The sequence below is a fragment of the Notechis scutatus genome, chromosome Z (genome assembly GCF_049901735.1).
Source record: "Notechis scutatus isolate UNSWTSFEM ecotype Mainland chromosome Z, rNotScu1.2, whole genome shotgun sequence".
Lineage (NCBI taxonomy): Eukaryota > Metazoa > Chordata > Lepidosauria > Squamata > Elapidae > Notechis > Notechis scutatus.
In genome coordinates, this window is record NC_142025.1 from 48,933,743 (window position 1) to 48,955,178 (window position 21,436).

The 21,436-nt window shown below is 38.0% G+C and overlaps 2 protein-coding genes across 3 annotated transcripts in view; one reads left to right on the top strand and one right to left on the bottom strand.

Annotated features, from left to right (window-relative positions):
- Positions 1–3,808: 3,808 nt before the first annotated feature.
- C1QL3 (complement C1q like 3) lies at positions 3,809–20,320 on the top strand. 2 transcript variants are annotated; one of them, XR_015745600.1, is made up of 3 exons: positions 4,009–4,696; positions 11,562–11,914; positions 19,701–20,320. XR_015745600.1 is itself a non-coding variant. In XM_087945305.1 (2 exons), the coding sequence occupies exons 1-2, from the start codon at positions 4,109–4,111 to the stop codon at positions 11,739–11,741; spliced, it is 768 nt and encodes a 255-aa protein (XP_087801431.1). In that variant the 5' UTR covers positions 3,809–4,108; the 3' UTR covers positions 11,742–12,328. The 2 variants fall into 2 exon arrangements, 1 of the variants encoding a protein (XP_087801431.1); XM_087945305.1 differs by lacking the exon at positions 19,701–20,320 and having other exon boundaries at positions 3,809–4,696; positions 11,562–12,328.
- PTER (phosphotriesterase related) overlaps positions 14,479–21,436 on the bottom strand; it is a 55,051-nt gene continuing 48,093 nt past the window's right edge. Inside the window, exon 5 of the mRNA XM_087945303.1 lies at positions 14,479–16,116. Within this exon, the coding sequence (XP_087801429.1) occupies positions 15,906–16,116 (211 nt within the window). The 3' untranslated portion in view covers positions 14,479–15,905. The remainder of the gene's footprint in view (positions 16,117–21,436) is intronic.

Consider the following 21,436-nt stretch of genomic DNA (forward strand, 5'->3'; position numbering starts at 1 on the left):
AGAATGTTGAAAAGAAATTATATAATGGGGCCAGATTTTCATATCTTTGTTCATCAATAAATTAATTCACAAAAAACTGAGCACAATGAGACAAATTTGGTATGCAATGCATGGAGAAACTCAGAAAAGAAAGACCAGGCTTGAAAATGATCTGAACTGATCTGGATAGCAAAATGTTTTCCCAAAATGTTCCTCTCCCATCCTTATGGGAGAGCAGTGGAGCTATGGAATGGAAGCATGGTATGGCATCCACACTTTTCTTCATTATACAGTAGGAAATACAAACATCTTCTACATCAACTGCTGATAAACAGATTGAAAGATTTCAATGAACCACACACACTGCATGCATTTCCTACCTTGGTAATAACAGAATTTGAAAAAGTTGGGGCATCTCAAACCTACAGGAATAGCTTGACTGAGAGCTTCATTGCTAATGGAACTGCTAAAAAAGTGTTGTATGACTTTAAAGAGAGAAAATTTATTGACAGGAGGAAAATCTGTTGTCTGATAGTTTATTATCATATCACCATCATCATCATCATCATCATCATCCAGATCATCACTATTTTTAAAATATTAGCTGCATTCACAGCTAAGCAATCATTATGAATTATGGCTTAATACAAATCACTCCTATTTGGCTCGTGTCTACAGAGGTTCCCTCTACAGATTGTTCATTATAATTTTTTAACCAGTCATTTCGGCTTCCTAATTAAAGATGGATTTGGAAGCTATTGTTTGTTCTAGCAAAGAGGTGAATAAATCCTGAATTTTTCACTTTGCTTTACATATACTAGGGACGCGGTGGCTCAGTATTAAGATGCTGAGCTTGTCAATCAGAAATGTTGGCAGTTCAGTGAATCCTTAGCGCCGTGTAACAGAGTGAGCTCCCGTTACTTGTTCCAGCTTCTGCCAACCTAGCAGTTCAAAAGCATGTAAAAATGCAAGTAGAAAAATAGGAACCATTTTGTTGGGACAGTAAAAGTGTTCCCTGCACCTTCAGCATTTTGTTATGCCAGCCACATTCATGGAGATGTCTTTGGACAGCGCTGGCTCTTTGGCTTTGTAACGGACATGAGCACTGCCCCTTAGAGCTGGAAATGACTAGCACACATGAGTGAGGGGAACCTTTACCTTTTACTTTACATATACTACCAAACTGGCTTGGGTGGTTTCTTCAGACCTTCCCACTGGCAGGTGAAGCAAAGAAGAGACCAGAATTTGCAACAGCCCAAGCACTTAAGGCAGAAATAACAGGGGATAATGTTGGCTGAGTTTCTCTATGTTTAACCCGAACAAGTAGGTTATAAACCAGTGTATAGGCACAGACATCTATCAAACTGTCTGAGCCTCATTAAAGTTTCCTAAGGCAACATGGGCATGATGTATATAGGGCCATTCCAACTTTTACAGATTGGTATTACTGTAAAGAAGACAAATAAGAGCTGCAGCAAAATGTGGCAGCACAGTGTAACCAGGGTTAGTCAGACAATTGTCCTGCTTTTCTGTGTATTCCATTCTTTTTGTCCCCCATCCAATCACCTATTCTGCCTGTCCTTATTAATCTGTCTTCTTTCTGGGAGGCATATCTTATTAGAGTTTCCTTTTTCTATCACTATTTCTTTGCATTTGGGAAACCTTCCCCCATCCCCATTAGAAAGTGCTTCTTTTTAGCTAACCAGAAATCCACACTCGATGGGTATATTCATTTCAGCACATAGAAGGTGAAAGGCTTATAACCAACTTTAATATTATGAAAACACCATGTGAATACTATGGAAAACTGAATGCATGTTTGAGATCTATGATGTTATTCCTTTCCTTACAAAGACTAAATGCTTCAAAATATTTTCCTCTTGGGAGAAACTGATATAGCATTAGTAACATTTCTCTCCCCCATCTTTCTTTCAAGATGTGCCAGTGAGAGGGGGGGGCACTGAAGGCCAAGGGATCTGCCAACTGGGCTGTGTGTTTGTGAGATACAGACATCATAAAAGGTTGAACTCTGACAAAAATCAGAACAAGAGAACTGGCAAGAATATTTACAAGTGGAGAAATCAGACCTTTTTCCCTTTTTTTATCAGCATGCTGTTGAGATAAGGGGTTGGGTCAACCCATTTCTATGGCCTGCATTGGTCACACACTTCTTCATCTTTTGATTCTCTTTAGGAAAAATGCAAGAAGCTGCTGACATTTCTGCTTAAAAGGAAGGATCAATAGATATTTCCTGCTGTCTGCCTCTTTGACCTTATTGTCTTGTGGAAACAAAGAGAGAAAATGGGGAGTTGAAATGTAAGGAGGTGTGTAAAGAAGAGATTTGTGCAATGCAACAACTTGGACAATATCACAGCTTCTTAGTCAACATGCACCAGGTGTAATGCTACTGTTTTCCCCCCACTTTCACACTACTTTTGCTTATTTCAGATTCTTACCCTGCTTTTAATTTCTCACACTCTTTCAAACCATCATCTCCATATTGACAGGCAAATGTCACCCATCATTGAACTGACATGCAATTGAGCCTGAATGTAGAAGCATAATTTACAATCAATTGTTTGTGTGGTTTAAGGTGGCCTTCTTCTGCCTTGCATCTGGAAGAAGCTCAATATACTCCCTGCTCCAGAGATAGGCAGAAATGATGTGGTGATACATGTTTACCATGCCAGGAAAACACACTCAGCTCCACCACCAGGATGGTCTAGAAAGCCTGTTTAAATAAAGAGGAATCCAGGAAGCAACATCTATCATGGCTTCAAAAATTTATTGAATATGGGAAGGTGGGGGTGGGCTTCCTTTCTCTGGCTGTGATTTCCAGAAAAAGAGCAAGAAAGCAAGAAATGAGATTTTCTGTGTGCTTTAAATCATGGGTTACTTCAAGAAAGAGCAGTGTGTGTGTGTGTGTGTGTGTGTGTGTGTGCACACTGGGTTGTCAGGTGAATTGCAATACACTACCCTAGTATTCAAAGTGATATTTCACATGACAGACAGAGGCCACTGGGGGAACCATTAAATAAGGAGCAGCGTTGACCTTTATATTCAGGATCAAAGTCCTAAGTGGATCTCTCTACTTTCCATGAGCTACTCCAGCAAGAAAACGGCCACATCATTTAGGAACGGGCAAGAGGAAAGCTCCCCATTTCATTGCTCAGCGAGAAGGGATGAACAGGGAGGGGGAGGCAGAGAAAAAGGAGAGGGGAGGAAAACATTTCCCCATACTTGTCAGAGAGATGCCAAACTCTCGGTGAGTGGGCTGAGCGCAGCAGATGCTGGGATGAGATGCCAAAGCAGCTCCTCTTTCCCCTGCGCCTTTGGGTGCTTATAAATTACCCCCGCGCCTTCAGCAGCCTCCTCTTGTCGCGGTAGCGGGCTGCGTGCGCTCATCGCTGTGTTCCGTTCCAGCGCGCGGGGCTTCCCGACTGGGGACCCTCCAGCAGTATCGGTGAAGGAGCGAGAAGGACCGGCAAGGGCTTGAAGAGGAACCTCCGTTTCCTTCCTTCTCCCCGGCACGAGTGAAGAGAAGGAATCTCCCAGGCTCCCACGCGCTCTTCTCCCCGCTGCCCTCGGAGATTTGGTGTCGCTTGCAGAAGAGTAATAATGAATGAATGAAAGAAAGAAAAAAAAAGAAATAAAAGAAGGGAGGGAAGAAAAGAGGGGCGCGACCCGCGCGAGAAGACTGCAAAAGAAGCGACCGGGAGGAGCAGAAGGGAAGTTGATTCGAGCTGGCATAGACGGGAAAAAAAAAAGTCGATTGCCAGCCGCAGCATAAAAGTGTGAGCGACTCCACTCAGCCTAACAAACAGCGGCAGCCACAGGTGCCCCAGACGGAAAGCCAAGCCATCCACGACAGCAGCGCGGAGCAAGGCTCCCGGAGCTTCGGGATCTGGCGAAGGAGATCAGCCCGCGTGCCCCTCCCGGTCGACGGGAGGAAGAGGGCGACAAGGCCCCACGGACGCGGGGAGGCTACCCCGCGGTGATTTCGGCTGGAAGAGGTTCCCGACCCACCATCAAGATTTTGTCCAAAAGCAGGCAAGAGGATCGCCCTGCGCTGAGCCGCCTAGTGGGCAGTAGGCGCCGGCTGATCGCGGCCGGTGCGCTAGGGGTGGTCATGGTGCTTCTGCTGGTCATCCTCATCCCGGTGTTGGTGAGTTCGGCGGGAACATCGGCGCACTACGAAATGCTGGGCACCTGCCGCATGGTCTGCGACCCCTACGGCGGAACCAAGGTTCCCAGCACGGCGGCCACGCCCGATCGCGGCCTCATGCAGTCGCTGCCCACCTTCATCCAAGGCCCCAAGGGTGAGGCCGGACGGCCGGGTAAAGCCGGGCCTCGGGGGCCCCCGGGGGAACCAGGTCCGCCGGGGCCGGTGGGCCCGCCAGGAGACAAAGGTGAGCCCGGGCGCCAGGGTCTACCTGGGCCGGCCGGAGCGCCTGGCCTGAACGCGGCCGGGGCGATTAGCGCCGCCACTTACAGCACGGTGCCCAAGATCGCCTTCTACGCGGGCCTGAAGCGCCAGCACGAGGGTTACGAGGTCCTGAAGTTCGACGACGTCGTCACCAACCTGGGGAACCATTACGATCCGACGACCGGCAAGTTCACCTGTTCCATCCCGGGCATCTACTTCTTCACCTACCACGTGCTCATGCGGGGCGGCGACGGCACCAGCATGTGGGCTGACCTTTGCAAGAATAATCAGGTGGGACCGGGGAGAGCTCCAGGGCTCAGAAATGAGCCCCGGCGGAGCGGGGGTGGTGGTGGGGAGATTCTAATTTTTCTCGCCTAAAGTTCTTCCTGGACAGGCAAAGATCCAACTACTGTCGCTTGCCCCGCGCGGGGTAGATAGCTGCATTGGTTGGACTTCTGCAGGTTGCATTTACGTCTCGCACAGCAGCTGCCTCTGGCCGACTTTGGCTAGAGAAAGCAGATCAAAAAAAGGGGGGGGGACCTCTTAATGGACACAGAGTTCGACCTGTAAGTGTTAGGAGACCCTTCAGGAAAATAAAAATAGCTTTGGAAGCTGAAGATCCAGTGAGAACAAAAATAGGTTCCTCTCTGCAGGCACAGGAAGGTGCAATCCTTTATGGATTTTTGCACACTTCCGAAGAGGTGAGTCTTAAAGAGAAAGCCCCAGGATAGATGCTCGCGTGGCTAACAGAGCTCTGGCCCTGAGGAAGCTGGAAGGTAATCCGGGAGAGGAGGCCCTGTGGGCACTGTAATTGGCAGTACCTTGGTAGGAGTTTAGGCTGGCAAGGAGGGACTTGGGAAGGTGGCGCACTAAAGGACCCAAATCGAGGTTACCTACCAAATAAGACTATGAGGACAGGCCTTGGTAGCCACTCAGTCCTTCGGTGAAAATGTTAATAAACATTAATTCGGTTGTGGCCTCAGGACAGAAAAAAACAAAACCCCTCTCCTACCTCGGTTCTAGCTGCTGCTGCTTTTGATTGCTGGGTTCAGAACAGCAGCGTTTTATCAACAAGGCAGCGAATGATTGAGATTTCTTGATTTTTGACTACTAGTTATCTCGGAGGCAGGAATATATTTTCTTTTGGGAAATTACAAATACACACGCGCACCTTTTTAAAAATGAAAACAAATGTTAAGTTTCACAAATCCTTATTTGGATAGCCGGCTGTTAACGATGTGTGAGAACACGGCGCAGCTATCGCTAATGGTCGTGTAACACGGGAATAATTATACATGGGAATAGGTGTACACGGGAATGGGTCTGGGACTTTAATCGGGCTTCACTGTTTGTGTGTGAACAGCGAAGTAAAGTTTGCTGCTTACTTGCTGCCTACTCGTGACTTGGGCTTCCCCCAACCTTCTGGCTGTCTTCCAGATCTCCAAGAGCGAAAGATGTAGGCAACTGTATCCCATTACGCCCCATTCCCAAAGCAGGGTGTCTGTTGCCCACGCCAGGCATTACGGGGGTGTAGCGTCCGGGGGGCACCGACTGAAGGGCTCCACCTTGTTGTTCCGTGAGTCACCTGGCATTACGCCCAGAGCAAGTGGGCCTAGAAACGGTTCTTCGCTTTCAGTACGCTCCTTTTTCTGATGGAAGACACCGGCTCTTGGACACCTGGCGTGGAGGGAGTCTTGGGGTGAATGATTTAAATTGTGCGCATTTTAAATTGTTTTCTGAGACGAGCAAGCGGGAAGGGAAAATCTTAGGGAGTCTTATTGCGGGGCGGGGCAGACATAGGAAAGGTAGTCTAACCAGGGTTTAAGTAGATGGGGTGTAAGGCGGGACGGGGCGTTGGGCCCTGCCGGGGAGCATTTGCTGTTGCGTGGAAAAATGGGGCAATCTGGAGATGGGCGCGGGAAAGAGTGAGCCAGTGGAAAGGGAAACATCCTTCCCTTGAGGTTGAGCGGGCAAGTGGGCGATCCACCTTCTCATAGGAAGCAGGCGAGAGGAAACCTTAAAGGTCTAGGTGTGGGGCTGTAACTTCAGAAGCGTCGCCCCATGCAGGAAAAAGCGTCTTATAAGCACGACAACGGAGAAGTTGCTACAACACCAGACAGCTGTGGAGGGAGAAGGAAACCAGGAGCGCCTGTTTCAACTGGGCCTTCTAGGAGCGCCCTCCCCCTCTTCCTTGCGATAGCGGTTTCACTATCCGAGAAGCCGTCTCTTCCCCAAATCTGCACGAAGCGCGGGCGAAGCTTGGCTAGAAGCCCCGGCTCGTTGGAGGAGGCTTAGGAGGAGAGGAGAGGTGGTAGCAAGACAACCCAGCTAGCGAGAGGCAAAAGGCTGCGCTTGGCGGGTCGAGCGGCTTCTTTCAACCGCGCCTCGCTTTTCTTTTCCCAAGGGCCTCCTGGCGCGGCGGCCCAGACTGGAAACAAAGAGCCCTTTATTAGTTCCAAATGCTCCCAGGGGCTTTTATCATTTATCGGAGGGTTGGGGAAGGAAATAGACTTTTTGAGATGAATGTAGTGCAGCAGACGTCAAATCTCTCTCCTTCAAAGGCCAGTTTCTGGTAGGACTCTCTTGCGCCCAGGATTCACTCCACTCACACCTGAGCGTTTTCGAAGGAGTCTCCGGCAAACCTATGTATATCAGGCACGAAAAAATTGGGTGAAGAAGGGAAGCGACCCGTGTGTGTATATGGGGATGGGTGGGTGGATGTTCTACCAGCGTTTACGGCTTCAGCGCACTTTGGGGAGTTTTTAGGCTAAGGGACAGTAAGCGCAAAAGAAATGGAAAAGACAAAAATGAAATGAAAGTCTGGAGAAACTTGGGAAGTTGGGAGAATTATTCCCAGTTTTATAAGCATAAAATTAAGTCAACATTTTAGAATACCATAATGCAATATCTGTACATGCTTATTGAACCATAGTTCCCTTTGGGATTGCAAATAAGTGCACTGAGAATTGGCATTTATGAGTTTAGTTCTAACTTACTGACTATACTAGATTTGGAATAGACACAGTGATATCAATGCTAAAATATAATTAAACAGGCCCAATTGTTTTAAATGGACAATCTCCATTTGATTTATTGAATCTTTTGGTCTTATTTTGTCAGAGTTTTGTTAGAAATCAGGTTTTGTGCTGTGTTCTTCAGACTTTCTAAAGAAGGTATAATTGTTCTGCTTTCCCCAAGTTTTTGGCAAAAGTCAAAGCAGAACTCCTCTCCTGATACTAAAGATCATGAAAAGTTCATAAAATGGAACAACCTAGTAATCATAAATTTTAATCATACTACGGTTGTGTTACCTCTATATATCTTACTTACATGGACAATAATGATTGCATATAACTTTATAGATGTCATCTATATGCTAATTGTTTGTATTCATTAATGTCTGTGTAAGCGTGATTGATAATTATATGCTAAGAAAAAAAAACAGTACTCATGCCTAGATGGATTTGTTCCCACAAAAATGCAATGGTTTATGACGAAAATGAACTTGAAAAGTGAATGTCCAAATAATTACTTGAAAGTCAAAGTAAAATTATAAGTTGATGACATAATGCCAACTTGTAACACTTGTCTTAATCTACTGAATATGCTGATTTCACAATCCTTATCAGGAAATACTACAGAGTTTTACACTTAAGAGTACAGGTAAGCAAACTGTGTGAACTGTTGTACTGAAAACAAATGGCTATTTTCTCTCTTATCGCCATTTCTAGATTAAGAGAAACCAGAAATAATTCATATTTGCTTTTTGTTTATGCATTTGTGTTAAAATTATAGCTAGAACAGAGAGTGATTTTCCTGCATTTAACCTGTATCTTGCAAAAACTCAAATATGGAAATTGGAAGGTATCCTTTTCCTGAAAAGAAGAATAATGAAATAGGAAATTACTGAAGGTTTTTTGTTTTTTTAGCAGAATACCAATGTACTGTACCCAGAGGAGCACTTTTTAATCACCTCAATTTTGGATTGACTGCATATTACAGATGGGGTCATCAGAGGATGATAAATTAATCATACATGGCTTTTAACCTTGTGTATATAGCTTGAGTAATACATGAAAAATAAAATTATGGAAGTATACACATAATAAAATAAACTAAAGTCTCACTGAAAAATACCATATATTGGTTTACATTAATTATAATGGTTAATGTACAGTTCTCACATTTATATCAGATTACAAAGACTTTTCTATTTAAAATTTGACCAAAATAAAAATAAAACAAAATCTAGTGCATGGCATATTGCATGAAAACAAATGTTCATATTAGCTTGAAAATAGACTAAGTCTATAGCTCCAGACATTTATAAATTAATTCAGTCACCAAACAAACACGCAAATATTGATCTTGCTAGTACTGAATTCAGTTCATATTTATGCAGGCATAAGCAATCCTTAAACCATTTTTTTAAATATTGGTGACTAGCTGTAATCCATTGATATTCTAAGGGCAATGATTTGATCTTATAGCATTGATAGCTAATGAACTGTAACAATTGAATTTTCTTTAGAAATTATTGGTAGGGTGGACAAATTATCTTTTTAAGAGGTCAAAGTGTTATAGATTGCATAGCAAGGAGAAAAATATCAGTCCTGAATTATATGTGACTTGTAAAGAAGAAAATATTTAAGAGAAACATATTGAATATTTAAAGGTTCCCACATAGCTTATTGCTTTCCTTAATAGTTAGCATAAATATAGAACTGCTGAGACGACAACATAATTAGTTTGTTTGCAGTTTGACTGTCCCTGTATACCTTTATAGCCCAATGAGGTGAGCAGTCATGAACTTATGTAATGTACACCACATTGTTTTAATTTGGAAATGCCTTTAACATGTACAGCAATACAGCTTGGAATATTCTTCTGGGGCTGTCCTTATAGGTTTTAAAAAGAGATTATGCTGTCTACCCACAACAACAAAACAAAAGAGAAAAAGCTATAAAGGTAGTACACAGTATGGGATTCAGGTTAATGCAGATGCAAGGCCCAGTAGCTAAATAGAAAGCTATTGCATTGTTTGGGCTGTTTTTTCTCAGTTCTCTTATTATAGTATCTATTCTATGATAGTGGATAGTGTACAGTAAGTAATACTATGCATTTCTGAGATATCTGTCCATTTTCTCATAATGTATAAAGCTAAAATATTTAATGCTAAAGGTAGAGTTTATGTCACATGATAAAAGCAGCAATATTATCAGCTGTAATATCAAGCATTATGCAATTCCAACATATATTTAGATGAAGCACATGGAGTTTGAATATAATTTAAATACTTAAACCTAATGAAATGTAGGCACTATTTCACCTCATGTTGCAATAATCATTCACATACACCAAAAGGTATCATCTTCCTCTTTATTATTTAGAATTATTACCTCAGAAAAAGCATAGATCCAAAGGATGTGCATTTCAGGCATTGATATTGTAAGGTTCTCAGCCATTCTCAGCTTCTTCATTTTTAGGAAATATCCCTTGTGATATTTATTGATTGAAGAGTGGTCAAGACAGATCACCTCAATAAATAGTAAATTATTTCTGAAGCAATGAATCAAAAATTGTACTGCTTGGATATTACTTTACATTATGGCAGCTTAAATTGGAACATATTCAAGGTAATTACAAATCTTATAAGCCGCCTTGAAGCATGCAATGCAGGAGAAGAGTTTTTTTTTTCCTCCTGCTTCTGTCATTTCTAAGCTTTCTAATCCGCTGTGTGATCTTGCATGGTAGAAACTCTTATACATTGTTAAGATTTCTGTACTAACATGGGGATACATATAAACATTTAATTTGAAAACCTATCATTTATACTTCTGAAAGGCATGTATAGGCATTTTTGACATATTGTCCTTCTTCCAATTCCAAAAATATCCACCAGAGTGTATATCAGGTTTTGAACTTTTTTTTTTTAGTTCAGACACCCAAAACCATTAATCACAGATCTATTAAAGAATAGGATAAAACCATAAATACACTGCAAAAATGATAATCAAAGGTTAAAATAGTTATTTGTGCATCTAAAGTATATATAAATAATCTGCTGTAATTCTTGTTTGGTTATATGCTGAGCTGATATCAGAAGTATTAGCAGCTCCAAAGATCTTATTTGTTAAATATAGTTAATGCAATATGACTTATATTTTAAAACAAACCTTGAGTTTGAAGGCTTAAATAATTGTATATGACTAGAATCTAAAGCCTATACAATATTTATTTCAAGATTAATTTACTAAAAATCTTTTAATATTAAAAATAGTGATAGTTGCCTTGTGATTTTAACATTCATTGCTTTTTCAGATGATCTATATTTCAATTTTATATTTTTTTTATTGAAGAGCATTAAAAGTTTTTTGACTCAGATCTAAAAGCATCCAAAGCAATCCAAAGCTGATTGCCTTTACACTTCTATAATCTTGCATGCTTTGTTTTATCCACAAGGCCTGATTTGGATATAGAACTGATAGGAATCATATACAATATCATATTGATACGACTCTAGTTTTATCAGGTGAAAAAAATCAGTCGGATTATATTACTGTAATCTAGTGAAATAATGTAATAATGAAACAGCTTTTGCATTATAATTTTCCATATCATATGATATCATTATTTCAAGAACCATATATTACACATCATTTTGAACTTCCATGAAAAATCCAATGAAACTTGTAAAAGTGTTGAGTTTGCAAACCCCAAATATATTTAAAGAATGTCAGATTGGGAAAAGAGATTAAAATTGGCAGTTCACTAAAATAGCTGGTTAGAGATTTGGAGTAATTATTTTGAATCCAGCTCATTGTTACAACTCACATTTCTCAGCAGGTCATATGAAACTAAATGGGGTAATGTCCATGCAGAACATAGTTTATGAGTTTAAAAGGATTTCAGATATGTTAATTACTTCTGTTTAGGGATAGAATCTGCAATATTCAGATAACAAATTATTTGTTGGTTATTGTACTAGGCGTTACTACAGTTAAAACTGACTCATTTGTGAAATGTTGACTGCAGTAGTAAAGGGAAAAAATACCAAAAATATACGTTGGAACTTGTAAGTGAACATACAGTTTCATTCCTGAGTGTTGACAAGTACTAAAATTATGAACAGTCTTTTTTTCTGTATTTTATATAGGTGCGAGCTAGTGCCATTGCACAAGATGCAGATCAAAACTATGATTATGCCAGCAACAGCGTGGTCCTACATTTGGAACCAGGAGATGAAGTCTATATAAAATTAGATGGTGGAAAAGCACATGGAGGAAACAACAACAAATACAGCACATTTTCTGGATTTATAATTTATGCTGACTGATATTAAATACAAAATAATTGACCTAATGATCAATTCTCTTGGCAAAATAAAAGGATCAAGAAATTCCAAGGGATATTGGTCGTAGACTCTCAAGGAGTGAAGCCAAATGCTACCTAACCCATATCTGTACAACCCAGAGAAAGATGTTTAAAAAAATAGAACAAGTGTAAGAGGTGTGTGATCTACTATCACCAAAGCAAAATAGTCCTTGTTGTTAATGTTCATGTGAATGAAGTTCTATATAAATCACAATTTTTTTATAGAGAGAAAGAAAAAAAAAACACCAAATTATTTCTTCAGCATATGTAATATCCTTGGTGTGCTATGATTTCATGCTGCTTTTCTTCATCCATCAGCTTTGGTGCTTCTGACTTATCTGCTAACTATGAGCCAATTCTGAGTATATGGTTAGGAATGTTTTTTTGATGAAAGGAAGCTGTAAAGGGAAATTCTGCTGTTCCTTCCAAGGGATATATTTGCCTAATGTTTCGGTTCCTTGGCTATCTAGAAATAGGAAACAGGGCTCCTTCAAAGCTTAGCTCTATTGTTGTTGCACTTAGATGAAAATACAACTACAGCACAATTGTCTCATTTTCTATTATTGCTTCAATATTATGCAAGTGTTAATATTATATAATTCCTTACAGGCATACCCCACCCCCTAGAACCAGGAGGATTGTCCCATTTAGTTGAACAGAGTAAGAACAGTCCACAAATATGAATATGAAGTCATTGGGCAGATTTCTGTATGCAAAGCAAGAGACAGAAACAATAATAAAACAATTGCATTCCGTGAAAACAAAATATGAAATTAAAAAACAACAACCCTATATTCTGGGGCTAGGAGTGTTGGTGGTATTATTTCTAATATTTATTAAGAATATGATTACTCTTTATAAGAAATTAAAAGGGATAGGGTTTATGATGTAGATACCAAGAAGCAGCAGTTTGGCACGAGTTAAATGTTGAATCATTATGTTGGGCAGCATCATAGTTACAACAGTGTGAAAAAAATTTCAGTTTTTCTAGCTGCATCTTGTCAATTCCTAAGAATTTAATAGCTTTCTTCAACACTTTTAAGTTCGCTCTTTTCTACAAATCTCATCCTGCATGCCATTTACAATTCAATTTACAATTACAGCCGTATGCAAACTTCATCCCAGTGGTGGAGCAGTGACATAATATAGGTAGTTATGGATAGAACTGATTAGATGGGCTTTTAAAATCTAATTTGCGCAGGCTAATTCGGCACAGTTTAGCACTTCAGGAAGCATCCCACCTACAGTTAGCTAGATAAACCGGGGAGGGGGGGGCAGCTTGCGGCACAATCCTATGCAAATCTGCTCAGAAGTAAATTGCTTTAACAGTAGTTCATACGTAGTATTTTGTTGTTCTGTTGTATCAAAAGAAATACCACACAAACTCCATGATGCTATCAAGTATCTTTGGGAGTGACCTGAAGATTTGTCAAGTATTATAATAGTTTATAATGATCTTATAATAATAATCTTGCTCCCAATCTGTGTTAATACTATATACTACATTTCATAAAGTAAGGTCATCTAAAAATGAATAATCTCCAGCAAATAATCCAGTACGTTTCTAATTATTTTCTTTTGTTTAATTTAAATGTTAAGATTTTATATATTAAAAACATTGTCTATAATTAGGCTCTGAACTCAGTTATGAGACTTCTAGACTTGTTACTGACTTAATCACAATTTAACCCCAGTGATTCAAATAGGACTTACTTCTGAGTATTTATGTACAGGAATGCATATTTTAAGATGCTAAACTTGTAAATGTGATGTTTCGTTATCAATCCAATGCAAACAGGTATTCAGAGAATATGAAATAGGATTGTGTAAAATATGTGTAAAGAGATTTTCAAATATGGTACATTTAAGCCTATTTTTGTGGAATGAAGAGACTCAATGAGCTATTTCAGTTATATTCCATAAACAATTTTCCATATATTTAATGATTTTATATAGGATATTATTTGAAAAAGTCCAAAATTGAGTCCTCTATCCATGCAATTTTCTTCAGCAAGAGCATGACAGTCATGCCTTCTTCTCAGATACTTGAAAAGAGATGAAAAGAAGGACTAGGAATGATATGATAGCAGTGTTTCAATATTTGAGGAGCTGCCACAAGAGTGAGGGGATCAATTTATTCTCCAAAATACCTGATAAGCAACGGATGGAAACTAATCAGGCAGAGAAACAACCTAGATCTAAAGAGAAATTTCCTGAATTTCTCGTAGAAATTCAGAACAATTAATCACTGAAACGAGTTGCCTCCAGAAACCATGGCTGCTCCAACACTGGAGATTTTAAAGAAAAGATTGAATAAACATTTTTCTGAAATGGTATAGGGTTTCCTGTCATTGGACTAGAAGACCTCCAAGGTCCCTTCAAACTCTTGTTACTCTGTTTTCAGCAGCCCTGGAATTCCTTATTAATCTCCTAAATAATAATTCTTAGTTTTGAAACCCAGACAAAGTCTGCCCAGATGCTGCTGTGACTAAATAAATAGGCTCTATAAATCTGTTTATGAAGATACTTTAAATCAATCTTGATTCCTGGTAACTACACAGACAAGTCATTGCTATTTTATTGGCAGTATGTTTTGGAAGTGGCTTTTCATTTCCTTCTCACTAGGTCTGAGAGAGGGCTTGGCCCAAGGTCACCCAATTGGTTTTCTATCTAAGATAAGACGAGAACGCACAGTCTCCGATTTCTAGTCTGGCACCTTTATTTGCTATACCAAACTGGCTTTTGAGCACCTTAAAAGTAAATTCCTGATATGTTTGTTATATCTATTCTTCAATGCACTTTCAAGAAAGTAATTTTTGCCAAAATCAATTTTAAAATCTGTCCTATTAATATATTTAGGATTACCACATCAAGAACATCTCCAATGAAATGGAATTTATTTATTTACAATCCAATATATTCCATATATATTTTCAGAAGTTAGTTTGAATTCACTCTTCTTTTTCTTCATAACCATACATTTAAACTTGCAATCCTATGTATTTGTTTGTGCAACCTAGCGTCTCTTAACTTCGCTTGAATATTATATTTTGATTCCTACAACCTATCTCCCTTCCTTTTCTCTCCCTCCCACCCTCCCTGATCCTGGTGATTACCTGGCAAATTCCTATTTACTTGGCAAAACTCCATCTTAAAAGGGCCAAATGTCATTATTCACACTATGTTGCATTAAAAGAATTTCATAACATATCAATAGATCTTGAAAGATTACTTTGATAATCCTATTGAAATTTTCTTGATAATGTCATTGATACAGACATTATTTACTTTTCAGTTTGCCATACCTAGAACTGCTTCCAACCCCCCAAAAAAAAAAAAACCATGAAAATAATTCTGACATTCAGTTCTGAATCTCATAACTTCACTTAGTTGGAGAAGATATGCAATTCAAACATACTAACAGCAAAACAGGAAGATTATATCCAAATTGTCAAAATGCGTATTTCAAGCCATAGAAGAATTATGTTTCAGAAAAGTAGGTGGAACTATGCAGAGAGGCTGCTTTTCAGGAAAGCAAAAGTTTCAACTGCACCTTGAAATGCAATGCTGAGTGTTGCATTTTGGAAATGGAAAGGCCGAACTCACATTTTAAGTTTTTTATATATGTGCTTTGCTCAAATGAATCTCTAAGTAGGCATGTACAGTATAACATGAGGCAAGGAAGCATTTATTGCTGGATATACAATGCATTTCATGTTAGAATAACACTTTGTAGTAGTTTTATCAAGGATTTTACACACAACATAATGGCATTTACATTCAGTTGTGACCCAGATCATGACTGTCCCTCATTCTGATTAATTCAAATGGATGTTTTCCATCCAATTAATTCCATACAAGGCCATTAAAAAGTAATTTTGATTCATTCACATGGTACGCTCTATCTTCATATTAACATTTCATTAAACATATTTCCCCCCAGAAATACATCTATTTTGAAGTTGTTTTACATTGCAATCATACAATCAAAAAGTTGGGGTTCAGGCATTACAAATCTTATTTTCTTATTCTGTACTCCAAAAATACAATTATATTTTTTCTCAATCCAAGAAGAATTTCAATTCTTTTTTTTACATTCACTGAAAGAAACAGAACCACAGTTTTCTTATTTAAAAGTTAGCCACTGTTTGGGATTTTCTAGCAATAACTTATCAATTTTATTTTGAGATATTCTTCTCATGAGCATTTTTGGAACAATATTTTCAAGAATATGAGAATAGCCATGGCCACCATATTTCTTTAGTCTATGTTTTGTGTGAATATCATGAGCAATCACAATTTTGTCATCATAACCTTCTTCAATCAATGTTCGAACTCTGCAAAAAAAAAATTGAAATTCAAATTCAAAATTCAAATTCAAAAGAAATAATCTCTGGCAATAGATTTCAACAACATTTTTTAATGAAATCACTTATTCTCCTATGCTGAAAAGCAATTGGACCAGCTTTATACAAATAGAAAATCTGTGAATTCTGGGATGGTCATGAATTACTATTGTTCTGTTAATAAACACTATAACCCTTCTCACTTCAGTGATACCATAGCAGAAAAAACTGGACAACTCTGTGGTTCAATTAATGCTATATATAAGTTGAGAACTCTGACTTATTTATCTATTATTAAGCTGGAATAAATGCATACTTGGCTTAGGAGTCTTCCATCTTAGAGAAGCAAGCAGATTTACTGCTTCAGGCAGAAAGGTAAGCAAATCATGCATTCCTGCTAGCAAGATGAGCTGAATAAAATACCAACACCTGTTTATTTATGGTTAAGTCAGATATCCAAGAATTCTGGGTTGTGTGAATGGCTATAGAGTGGAAAACCTCCAAAGTTTTTGTTTCCTAAATATTAAGTTGGTGAATTGAATATTTATAAGTATTCTACTTGCACATGAATTACAAAGTACAGGTAGACTTTGACTTATAACTATTCATTTAGTGATTGTTTCAAGTTATGGCACTAAAAAAATGACTTTTGACAACTTTTCATATGATCATTGCAGCATTCCCATAGTCATGTGATCAAAATTTGCATGTATTTATGATGGTTGCAGCATCCTCGGGTCATGTGATCTACTTTTTGTGACCTTCTGACAAGCAAAATCAATGGAGAAGCCAGATTCCTTTAACAATTGTGTTACCAACTGAATAGCTGCAAAGATTCATTCAACAATTATGGCAAGAACAATCAAAAAATGGAGAAAAGTTCACTTAAAAACATCTCATTTAGAAACCGAAATTTGGGGCTCAATTGTGGTCATAAGTTTAAGACCACCTGTATTTTTTCAAATGAGACCACTTCTTTGAAGGAAATTAAATTTAGTTGGACTGAATATCTAGACTAAATTAAGTGGCATACTGATGAAGCCCAACAGTTGAATGGGAAGAGATATTTGGTCTAATTGGCAAGATAAATTAATAAAATAAATTTAACAAATATGCCACACATACATGTACTGTCTCAATTCTATAATATCAAGAGCTTGGCCTTCAGTCATACAATTTTTATTGTGCATTAACATACCCCTTTGAACTTTCTGGTACATGAGGATGGTACATGACCAATTTATTTAAAAACAGCTTGTGTCAGATATCCCACATAGCCATACAACAATGAACACCACAGATGCATGAACAGCCATTATGAGAAATATTGTTTCCTATAGTTCTGAATAAGAGGTCAAGGTCAGTTGGGGAGTCTGATTAACAAAAAAGTTCAATAATGATTTGTGTTTTTCTTTTTTAAATCAGTGCACTTGGGAGTATCTTTTCCCTACAAACACAGTATGAAAGTAATTTAACCAAATACATACTGGAATGTTTACATGGTTCAGTAATTGGAACATGACCAATTTTCTGCACTGAAATCATTGAACTTCAGATAATTGGATGGATTTGTAATAGCCAGCGCCTCATTAGAAGAAACCTCATGATCACAGTGAGATAAATGAAGTCAGACTATTTGACTTCAAGCAATGGGAGTTGTCCATCTTGCTTACTGAAGGATACAACTCAGCTCTATGCAACCATTAAAACCAGAAGAGAGCTATGAAACATTACAAATACTTATATAGTATTACAGAAGGTAATATTTTATCCTTTGTCGAACTTCCTTGGATAACTCAAATAATTAAAGCAATCTGGTTCTAATGACTATATGTTGAAGGAGAAATAAATTTCTCTCCATGTAATTTCTCACCATAGCAGAATTATTTCATTCTTCAATAACATTTGTAAAACTACAGAGGAACAAATCTATGCTCTATCAAGACACATCTTAAAATGATTTCCATGCAAATTAAATGGCCCTCTCCCACCTCATTTTCAAATTAGCAAAGCTGATTGGGAATTGCATTGGAAAAAAGTTCTTCTCCAATTTTATAGACACATAGATCGATTAGTACAACTATGGGAAGGCCAACTGAAACAATATTTCTTGTAGTATCTGCTTCAACAAATAACTGAAACCCCCCAAAGCCACTCAAAAATAGTTGTAGCATAAATAAGTGTATAAAAGTCATTTTGTCTCCTTATATTGTCTTTGGCCACCCTCAGTGAAGACCATTCTGGTAAGGCTAGGCTGATAATCATTGGCTCAAAAGTAATTCAGAGCTTTGGCTGCTGAAGGTAAAATTGCAATACTGACTAATGACTTTTCTATCAAATAAACTGAAAGTAAGTAGCAGATAATGTAAGAATGATTTCATGTTCATCAATCATAGGATAAGCTGACAAGAAACAGAAACATCTCTATTTACCTATTTTAATTCCCTTAAAAAAAAGCAAAATATTATTAACCTGATAGATTTTATATGCCCAGCTACCTGGTTGTCCCAGAACAAAGAAATCTACTTGTTCAACAACTTACATTTTGGCATTTGTTAAAGTACATAAAATATGGTATATACCAGGGGTCTCCAACCTTGGCTACTTTAAGACTTGTGGACTTCAAGACTTGTGGAATTCTTCTGGGAGTTGAAGTCCACAAATCTTAAAGTTGCCAAGGTTGGAGTCCTCAGATATATACTACATATCCCTCTTAAAAGTTGAATTTTTTGAGATGTAAAAAAAAATCAGATTAAGATAAATCACTTCAGAATTTTTCATCTTTAATATAACATATAAGTTGTACAATTAAATTGAAAAACAAACTAAAATATTTTAGAGGATAGGATAGGATAGATTAGAATTAGAGGGGAAATAACAAAAAAAACCATACAATAATATGGTTATGTAAGTGTTCCCATCATTAAGCTTTGGTGAAGTATCTTTTGATTTTAATACAACATTCAGTCTTTTGCGGTAGGAGCCTATCAGCATAACACATCTTCCCTTAGGAATCTTTGCTCATTCTTCCTTGCAAAAAGAAGTCCAAATCTGTCAGATTGTGAGGGCATCTTCTCTTTAGGTTATCCTACAGACTTTCAATTGGATTCAGGTCTGGGCTCTGGCTGGGCCATTCCAAAACTTACGTCTTCTTCTGATGAATCCATTCTTTTGTTGATTTGGAGGTATGCTTTGGGTCACTATCATGTTGAAAGGCAAAATTCCTAATCATCTTCAGTATTATAGCAGAGTCCTGAAGGTTTTGTGCCAAATTGACTCATATTTAGAACTGTTCATGATTTCCTACACCTTGACAAAAGCCCGAGTTTCCAGCTGATGAAAAACAGCCACAAAACATATTGCTGCCACTGCTGTTTTATTGTGGGTGTGGTCTACTTTTGATGATTTGCAGTGCTCTTTTGTGCCAATCCGACTTATGGAATAATGGCCTGAAAGTTCAACCTTGGTCTTATCACCATAATACATTTTCCCACATTAATTTGTCAGACTTGATGTAGGTTTTTACAAAAAATTTACAATGATTTTCTTTGCCTTCTTGCCTCCTTATTCCACAGCCCAGATATATGAAGATATATGAAGAATGCGAGACGTTGTTGTCACATGTGGTACACAATCAGTACTTACTAAAAATTCTTGCAGCTCCTTCTCAGTTGCTGTAGGCCGCCTGGCAGCTTCTTGGACCAATTTTCTTTTTGTTTTTCTATGAATTTTGGAGGAAAATCCAGTTCTTTGTAATGTCACTGTTGTGCCATATTTTCTTCACTTGTTGATGACTGTCTGGTATATCCAATGCCTTGGAAAATTTTGGTGCCCTTATCTTGACTGATACTTTTCAACAATGAGATCGCTTTGATGCTTTGTAAGCTCCTTAATGACCATGGCTTTTGTAGTAACTGAGTAACTGTCAAAAAAATCCAACTAGCACACCAAACTTAATATGGGCTTTATCAGTGTCACTTTAATTGATGGCAGGTGTGTACTGACTACTATTTAACATTAATTTGAATATGACTGGTTAATTCTGAATACAATCACATCCCTACTTACAAGAGGGTGGGCACACTTATGCAACTATGTTATTATGTGTTTTTGTTGTTATCTCCCCCCTAAAATATTTCAGTTTGTTTCAACTGAATTGTATAGCTTATATGTTATATTAAAGGTGGAAAAAATTCTGAAGTGTTTTATATTTGTCTGGTTTTTTTACATCTCAAAAACTTGGCATTTTAACAGGGTTGTAGACTTTTTATGTACACTATACATTTACTGAGACCTTCTTCTTTTTTATGTCCTATGTTTTCTTTCTTTTCTTTTTACAATTATTTACCCTTATTTCCTGCACATTGTAAAACATGGATCATTTTATCTGAACAGAACAGTGCATAAAAATGTTCTCCTCTTTTGAGTAGGGAGATGCAGTTTTCTGCTATGGCATCCAATGAAAATATAAAACTCTTGTACAATCTGTACTCTTTTGAGTATAACACTACATATTCCATTTACTTAGGCACTCATGTTTCCTTTTCCTCAAGTGTTATGACTTAACTATAACTGATACTAACTACAGTTTCTATTATGAGTAGATGATGAGGATGGTTTGTGAACTAAACTAAGAAGGAAACTGCCTAGCATTAACATCTAAGCAAGAAGTGGAATTAGATGTTCCAATGTGAATGATGCCAATTTTCTAAACCAATGATATAAAGGGCTGAGAAGGAAGGGCTTATGCTAGATTTCCCCTAATAACTGTTTTCCTTCCAGATTGGGCAGAGGGGATCTTCGACCTTTAGAAAGAATAATCTCTTTCTGCCTCTTGATTAAGAATGTCTACCAAAAAGAAACTTTCATATAAGAATGCTATCCAACTTCTCTCTGAACGATGACTAGAAAAGAACTGGACTGATGAGATTGCTTTTTCTTTAAACCAGTTTTGCATGTGGTCAATCATAAATCTGTTCTGTCCCATGTTTACATTAATTTTTCATAGTACTTACATATGTGATCTTAAAATCTTAAATGTAACACATGTATTCCACTGAAAACATATTTATAACAAAGTACACATTTTATATGTTTTATAGTGAACAAATGTATCATAAATTTGGCAAAATATGAAATGGCAAGGGTATATTATGCTCCCAAGCTATATGCTTGTTTAGGAGTCCCATTAGGATCCAAAGAATTTCCTTGGATAGCTTGGTTGAGGAACAGATAATGACCCATGGCTTTCATGAACTTTAAAGGTAACTATGATACAATTTATGAACAGATATCACATGTGACAAGATGA